The 7,875-nt window shown below is 38.3% G+C and overlaps 1 protein-coding gene across 1 annotated transcript in view; it reads left to right on the forward strand.

Annotated features, from left to right (window-relative positions):
- GAK (cyclin G associated kinase) overlaps positions 1-7,875 on the forward strand; it is a gene marked incomplete at its 3' end in the record, with an annotated part of 44,987 nt that overhangs the window by 22,080 nt on the left and 15,032 nt on the right. The window contains exons 11-13 of the mRNA XM_010288137.1: positions 3,526-3,575; positions 3,668-3,816; positions 7,009-7,131. Coding sequence (XP_010286439.1) covers positions 3,526-3,575; positions 3,668-3,816; positions 7,009-7,131 — 322 coding nt within the window. The remainder of the gene's footprint in view (positions 1-3,525; positions 3,576-3,667; positions 3,817-7,008; positions 7,132-7,875) is intronic.

Below are 7,875 nucleotides of genomic sequence, written 5' to 3' on the forward strand. Positions count from 1 at the left end.
GAAGGGACCCAGGCTGGAGCAGTTAGTGCTGGAGCAGGGGAAGAGTGTGAGGAGTCCTTCCCCTGAGGAGGAAGAAGTGGTAGGAACTATGTGTGATGAACTGACCACAACCCCCTGTGCTGCTTCTGGGGAGGACAGAGAGAAAATCAGGAGTGAAGTTGAGCCTGGGAAGAAGGGAGAAGTGGGGGGCAGGTGTTTTAAGATTTGGGTTTAGTTTTCATTATCCTACTCTGATTGGTTTGGCAATAAATTAAATTTCCCCAAGTCAAGTCTGTTTTGTCTGTGACTGTAATTGCTGAATGATCTCTCCCTGTCCATATGTTGACCCATGAGTCTTTTGTTATGTTTTTTCTCCCCTGTCCAGCTGGGAAGGGGAATGATGAATTGGCTTTGGTGGGCACCTGGCATCCAGCCAGGGTCAACCCACCACAGTTTCTTTGCTGCTAAGGTAATTTTGTTTCTGGTTTGTTGCTGCATTAACGTTTTATTTCATGAATCTGTGTTTCACTAGGTGGTTGAATTATTAATTCACTTTTATGAAGCAAAACCAAGTGGGAACAGATTGATGTGAATTTCAGTGCTGCATTTCTTCCTGGCTTTTAAAAAATAGACTGCGAAAATGGTGGTGTTTAGCTAATGAATAGATGTTTTTCTACTCTTGTGAGCATAGAGATGTCTGGAGGAAAATTGCTTAGCATTAGAGCATTATTTAACTGAAGGTAATGGTTTGTGTGCTCACATTGTTGCTGTCATTCTTTATTCTTTCCTATCTTTAGCTGTTAGTAACACAAGGTAATTATGCACTGTTGTAGAATTTTGTGTTGTGTGCCAACTAGTTTATTTTGTGAGTTTAATTGTTTTTTTAAATTAATTTGCTGGAATGATGTTTAGTATTAGTTATGGTCCTTAAGTGCAGCTGTTCTCTGGCAAGGTTGATAATGCCAACCATTTACCCAGTGAAAAGTTTTTCACATCTAATTAAACTTCTGATTTTGTTCAGGTATTTATTCTGCAGAATGAGCATTCCTATCTTATTTGCTACTTTTCCCATGACTTCTCACTAAAAAGCCTTGAAGTAGCCTGATATCATCAGGAAAGTTGACTAAATATTGGTGTCATAACGTACTTCCCTGTTTAGCTTAACTGAAGCCTTAAAAAGTACACTGAGTTTTCCATATGGATCACAAACCAGAAACCCTCCATGCAATCTCCTGATTTGTTTGCATGTTCTGCTCTTATTACATGCCAGAAACATCACTATGTAAATGTTAACATGAAAAGTAAGACCTTATTCCTGATTTTTAGTTAGAGATTATATCTTGAAATGTGTAGGAATGCTTACTGGTGTGAAATATATGCATTTTTTCACCTTCCTGCCTTTTAAAGCCATCCCAGTTACCAGTCTGACATGAAACACTCCACTAAAAACAGAGTACCTTGTGTTCAAGTCTTACTAAAATAGCTCTGAAATCTTCAGAATAAAGTTCAAGGAATTCAAGGACAAGGTCACATGTTTTAGGAGACTTGTGTTGATTTTGCAGTTTAGCAGGTATGTTTTAATTAACATTCACAAACATTCTGAAGCTTTTTCAGTTGTAACAAGCATACAGATTTTTCTCCTGCAAAACAGCAAGCTTGAGCTGGCTGTGTTCTGTTGTTGACATACCAAACTGCACTTTTTCAGCAATGTGTATATGGTGAGATCCATGCTCCTAATAATGTTGCATTTTAATTTAGAGAAATGCAAAAAGCAAACCTGAATTGAGTGGTGTTGCTAGTGCGAAGTCAATATCTGAAAGTGTTCCTAAAGGAATGGGTGTGAGGGCTGCCTTATTTTGCTCTTTAATTCTGTGTTTCTGTTTCAAGTTGCTGCTTAACCTCAGTGTTACAGCATTGAAGAGATAAAGGTTCTTTGTTCTCAGGCTATTGTATTAGGTGGTTCTTTATATTAAAAAAAGTTGATATAATTAGTGATCTGCATGTTTTCTTGCTTGAAGCTGGTGAGTGTAAACAACAAATAGCATTTGATGCAGTCAAATAAAGGACTATGCTCATCACTAGTTGTAGTAAGAAATCATGGTAAGCTCAATGTAAATTTCTGCCTTAATTCATTTGGCTTCAGCAGTGTTACCACCTGAGCTACATGATGAAGTCATGTCTTTCCAAAGGTGCAAAGAATTTCGAAATAGTGTTTACTTGGCCATTTTGTCTACCTCCTTATGCAAGATTTTTCAAGGCTGAAGTTTTTAGTTCTTTGTCTAGTGAGACTCTCAAACTTCCTTATAGTGATTTCAATTTCTCTTCACACCTTGGGTCATTATTATTGTTAGGACACTGATTATGCCATTCTGCATAAATAATGCTTAATGTCCTAGCGTTCAGGACAGCTGTTCTTACCTAAAATCTTCCTCCCAATCCTTCTAACTTCAATAATCTTTTAATCAATTCCTCCAGGCTCCTTCATGTTTACTAGCAAGCAGCAAGGAATCAAAACATAATGTTCTCTCTTGATGTTTCAAAATTTGAGTGCAGTATCCTAGGTCTGCTCTTTCAAGCAGCATTGTGAAACTTTGTAGTAATACAGAAGTATTTCTTTGATAGTACCTCTGCATTCCTTAAACATGAATCATAGAGTTGTGATGACATTTGTACATTCTGGAGATACTATGTTACTGACCTAAGTTAGAGATAACTAAACCAAATTCTGTAGGGGAGGCTTGTTCTTGTTTTGCCAATTAAAGTGCAGGCCTGTGTGATTATACTCAAGTGTGTTGGCTTGCACTGGGGCTCTTCAGTCATCTTCTGGAGTGTCTTTGTCCTGCTACATAGCAGATGTCCTAGAAACAAAAAAATAAGTGGCCTTAAAATAGTAAATTGGCATAATATGCGTGATTAGGTAGAGATGAAGGGAATGGACCCAAATACAAAAAAAACCACCCCAACCCAAATGCTGGGAGGTTATTTTTCAAAAAGGCTGCTCTTTGTGCACAACTGTATGAGAGTGATTAATGCCTTGCTTACTATGGGAATTTTGGAAGTGAATTTGTGGAGGAATGATTTAAATGGGGAAGGAGATTCTTCTCTTCATATGGAATCCAGAAATTGGGCGGCATCTGGGCCAGATAGTAACATGCCAGAGTTACATCATTTGACATTTCAACAAATGGTCTTTGTTTTAAGCATTATGATATCCTCCATTAAGGATGTTAATGCATCCTCATTAGGCTTTCAAACTGATACCTACAGTGAATATTTATCAGTAAGAGCAGGGGCTAGAGGAATGAGTTAAACATTGAAGGCATCTGTACAAAATCCCCAGAGATGGTTCTCTTGTGACTGATGTAAATGAGTAACTGTTCAAATACAATGTCTATTCTGAAAACATTGAAGTGTCAGATAACAAGCCTCAGATGGAAGAAATGAAACATTATTCATGGTGGTGGGTTTAGCCTGTGACCTGGGTTTTAGACTTATGGCTTGAATGGTTCTATTTCACAGTATTAACTGCAATGTGTTTCATTTCAGTTATGCAAAAGGAGACTTGGATATATCATACATCACCTCCCGAATTGCTGGTATGATAGCTATGTCTCTCAAGAATAATTTCTGATTGTTCTTAATACATGAAAACTGTGAATACTTCACCTGGTGTTTGTTCTGTCTTCAGTGATGTCCTTTCCAGCTGAAGGTGTAGAATCTGCTATCAAAAATAACATAGAAGACGTGCGGTTATGTCTGGACTCTAAACATCCTGGCCACTATGCTGTGTACAATCTCTCTCCAAGAACATACAGGCCTTCAAGATTCCATAATAGGGTGTGTATAGTTTTTGTGTATTTCCGTAAAAGGTCTTTCAACACAATATCTTGATTATACCTTCAGCTTTTCATTGTGAAATATGTTAAAGTAGGCTGTATAATCAAAAAGATGACAAAAGTATAAACATAAGGTGAAAGACCTAACCTATGTTCTGCTTATCTTTGCTTTCAATCCAAATTTAGCTGATGCAAGACTAGTCTTACTGACTAAAGTCTGTGTTTCCTAGGCTAGTGATATCTTTTGCAAACACGTACAGATACCTTACATGTCTCAGATATAAATGGAAAATACTTAATGTAATTAAAAATCTTACTAAAATTTCATTCTCCTACATTCAGAGGTTTTCCTTAACAGAGATAGTATTCCTTTGGCAACTGATTTGCACAACCTGTTCACTGGACTTTCTTCTTGTACTACTACATACCATTTGACTCCCATATGGCTTAGTCCTACCTGCCTGCATGTTGCTACTGCCTGAAATACTGGTGTAGCTTAGCTGAGCCTCCATTAGCCTTTCTGGCTGTTTCTCTGATACTAAAATGATGACACTTGCCTAATTCGGTAACCAAGGTGGTGAGGACAGGTTGTTAGGTGCTGAGATACTGGACTTCAGTGTCTGGTCCTTAATATACCTCAACTATCCTGTAAGTAGCTCAACAGTGGAGGCCATTACTGTGTTGTGAGTTGTCTAGCACTGGCTATGTTAAACCTAACCTAAACAGTCTGTAGTGATCATACCCCTTCCCCACAATACTGACAGCCTAGAGGAGAGTCTAGAAGTGTTTATTTGTTACAGGAAGCCCCTTTTGGGCCTTATCCTCCAGAGCCATCCTTAGCATTACTTCAGTTATCCAAGTTCACTTAACCTGTCAGGCTGAGGTATGTTTAATGTATTCTGTCCAGTACTTGTCACTTCTTCCTTTTGTTTCCTTGCAAACTTGTAGACAAGACAAAGTATTGTCACACCCGAAAAAATTATTACCTCTTTGGGTGGAGGCAATTAACTTCTTTATCTGCATCTGGTTCAGTATGACGTTCAGGCAGAGGCTGTTCAACATGGAAGGCAAAGCTTAATCATGCAGGAAACCTCCTGCATGATTATTTGGAGCAGGTACCTCAAAGCAAAATCTTCAGCAATGCTTTTTAGTGATAGATTGCTGGAAAGTCCCCTGAGGCTGACATAGCAAGCTGCTTTATTCCTCATCTTACAAAGCTATCAATTTCTGTTTATGGAAAAATTCTGTGACTGGGAAATTTTTTACCGTGGGTATGGTTTTTTGGTTATGCAAGTCTGAGGTTCCTGTACACTGATACTCCTGATGTATTGGTACTGTGAATGATAATATGAGCAGAGGTAAATCTACTGGTCATCTGGAACTCTTTTGGTCTACGTTATCCTTTTGATGCTTGTTTTGTCTTATGATCTTTGTTTTTTCCTGGGAAACAAAGTTTGATCACAATTTGTAAAACATTGTAGGTTCCTGCCCACTTCATTGGCTGCAAGTATTTAGGAAGTTTCTACAAAACACTGTCTTCTGTTTAAAAACAAAAAAAAAGCAGCTGTTTTACTTGAAAAACAAACTATAACTATGTTGGGTAAATATTTCCTGTCCATCTTTGAAACCCAGATGCACAATGAGCAATACTGACCAACTTAACTTCATTATTCAGTGCTGTGTGAGAGCAGCCATGTAGGACGCTAAGGAATCTTACTCTTTCTGTAGTGTCTGCGAAGGATGATTGTGGCAAGCCTTAAACTTTATCAGGGAACAGCTTCTGATGTTCTTAATTATGATGCTTTGCTTAGTAGGTGTTTATGAAATTATGTATTCTTGCTTTCTTGCTACATGCTATGTGTATGGAACTTTTGCAAATGTCATTAACCTTGGTTAAAGTTAATGGTAGTTTTGGAGTCTTTTCCGCTAGTTTGGAGTCATTCTTGGAATACATTGCTCAGAAGTTGTGCACTTTCCATCATTCTGCTAATGATCAGAACAATTTGAGCTTAAAACATAGCCAGATGCAAAGAAGATGATGTTGTATGGTATACATCTTGTAACAAAACTCGTGTTTGAGCAGAAAGTAAATGGTAAATCAGAAAGTCAGTTCTTTCTGCTTTTTTGAATACATCTGCTTTCTTAGGCTGTTTTCTGGTTTGTAGCTGTAACGCTGCAATATGATTCTTTCACTGCTGTTGTAATATTTGAGATATACTTAAGCCCACATTGAATCCTGTGTTGAACAGGAATATAAAGGACTGCTTGCCTTAGCTTTTATTTGTTCAGTGGTGACTTTTTGTAAGCTTTCACTAACAAAAGAATGTTCAATTTAAATCTCTCAAAGTAGTGCTTTCTGAAACTGCCCTCTCTGATTAAAATACTTGAATACAGTGAAAAGCAGCAGGAGACTTTTGTATGTCAGAGTGTTTCTTTCAGCGTGTTTTCCTGAGCTTGGTAGAAAAATGAACTCACTGAGAATTTTTTGTGATGCTCAGTTCAGGTAATTAATCTGAGTAACCCTTGTACTCATTTATGTTAAGAAACTGATAGCTGTAGTTGCTGATAACAAAACTTGGTCTTCCACATTCAATTGTGGTCCTGGCTAAAAAGAAAGAAGAAAAAAAAGCTTGCTTTGTAAGTTGTTTCCTTAGTCCTGGCAGAACATCTACTCTTTAGGTATTGCAAGTGTTCAGGGATCAGGGTTTGTATACTGCACTCTGAATGGACAGCTGATTTTAAGAGCATAGACTCTCAGCAGTAAAGCTGATTATTTGGTAGTGGTTTGTAGCACTAACTGCAGAAGGAATATTACTTAACTGTTGACACTCTCTGAATAAAGGACAAATGTAAAAGCAAACAAAGTCTTTCTGGTTTTGTTTTTGCTTAAGAATATGTGCATCAATCAAGTTGAAAGGTCTCTAACTTTATTTCTTACTATCTGAAATTTTCTTAGTCTGAGTTGTTGATACTTCTAGTGTAGCAGACTATAGACAGGACAGGAGTTTTATTGCACTTCATCCTATATAGTCGTGCTGACAGCGTTTGTAACTACTTTTCTTGAGCATCTTGCTTAATTTCTACCTGAAGGTGTCATTACAGTGTAAAATTGCCTCTTATATACACATATTAAGCTATGCAAATGTATGTGATTATGTAATCTTGTTTCTCACCTCTGCTGTCTCTGTTGCAGGTTTCTGAATGTGGCTGGCCAGCAAGACGAGCACCAAATCTTCAGAATCTTTATAGCATATGCAAGAACATGCATTTATGGCTGAAACAAGACCAGAAGAATGTTTGTGTTGTGCACTGCCTTGTAAGAAATTGGTTTAAGTCTGAAGTGCTTTGCTCAATCCAACTTTAAATTATGAATAAGGATACTAGTATCCGCTCAGTTTGTGAATATTACTGGCTTCACTGTGAGAGCTGGGGGCAATTCCATCCTGCTGTCTTTAGGAAAGTTATTTGCATACATTTTCTCCTTAGGCAAATCAGTAGGGTAATGTAGCTCTTGCCTTCCATGCTGCATGGAAGTAGGCAGTATATAGGAGGGATTAAGGCAAAGTAGCCTTTGGGAGACAGAATCTTCTCTACTATTTCAGTGTTTACTCTAATTTTTGTTCATGTTTCTGAGTGACAGCTGAATGTACGCTGCTTTTCCCACTACTGTTCATTTAGAATGTAATCTTTATCTGCAGAATTGCAGAAACTAAGTGAGCTAATTAAGTGAGGTCATTGGTGATGTCAAGATTGGAGGCAGCCTGGGTTGCAGTGATAACGCAACGGTCGAGTTTGCAGTCCTGAGAGGTATGGGGCAGGCAAAGAGTAAAGTCAGGACCCTGAATTTTAGGAAAGCAAGCTTCCAACTCTTCAAGGGAGTTAGTCAAGAGGACCCCCTAGGAACTGCCCTCAGGGACAAGGGAGCAGGACAGATCTGGCAGATCTTTAAGGATGTTTTCCACAGAGCGCAAGAGCTCTCGATCCTCAGGTGTAAGAAATCAGGAAAAGAAGGCAAGAGGCCAGCATTAATGACTCAAGACCTGCTGGTCAAACTAAAGGG

Source organism: Phaethon lepturus, unplaced genomic scaffold (genome assembly GCF_000687285.1).
Source record: "Phaethon lepturus isolate BGI_N335 unplaced genomic scaffold, ASM68728v1 scaffold16150, whole genome shotgun sequence".
NCBI lineage: Eukaryota > Metazoa > Chordata > Aves > Phaethontiformes > Phaethontidae > Phaethon > Phaethon lepturus.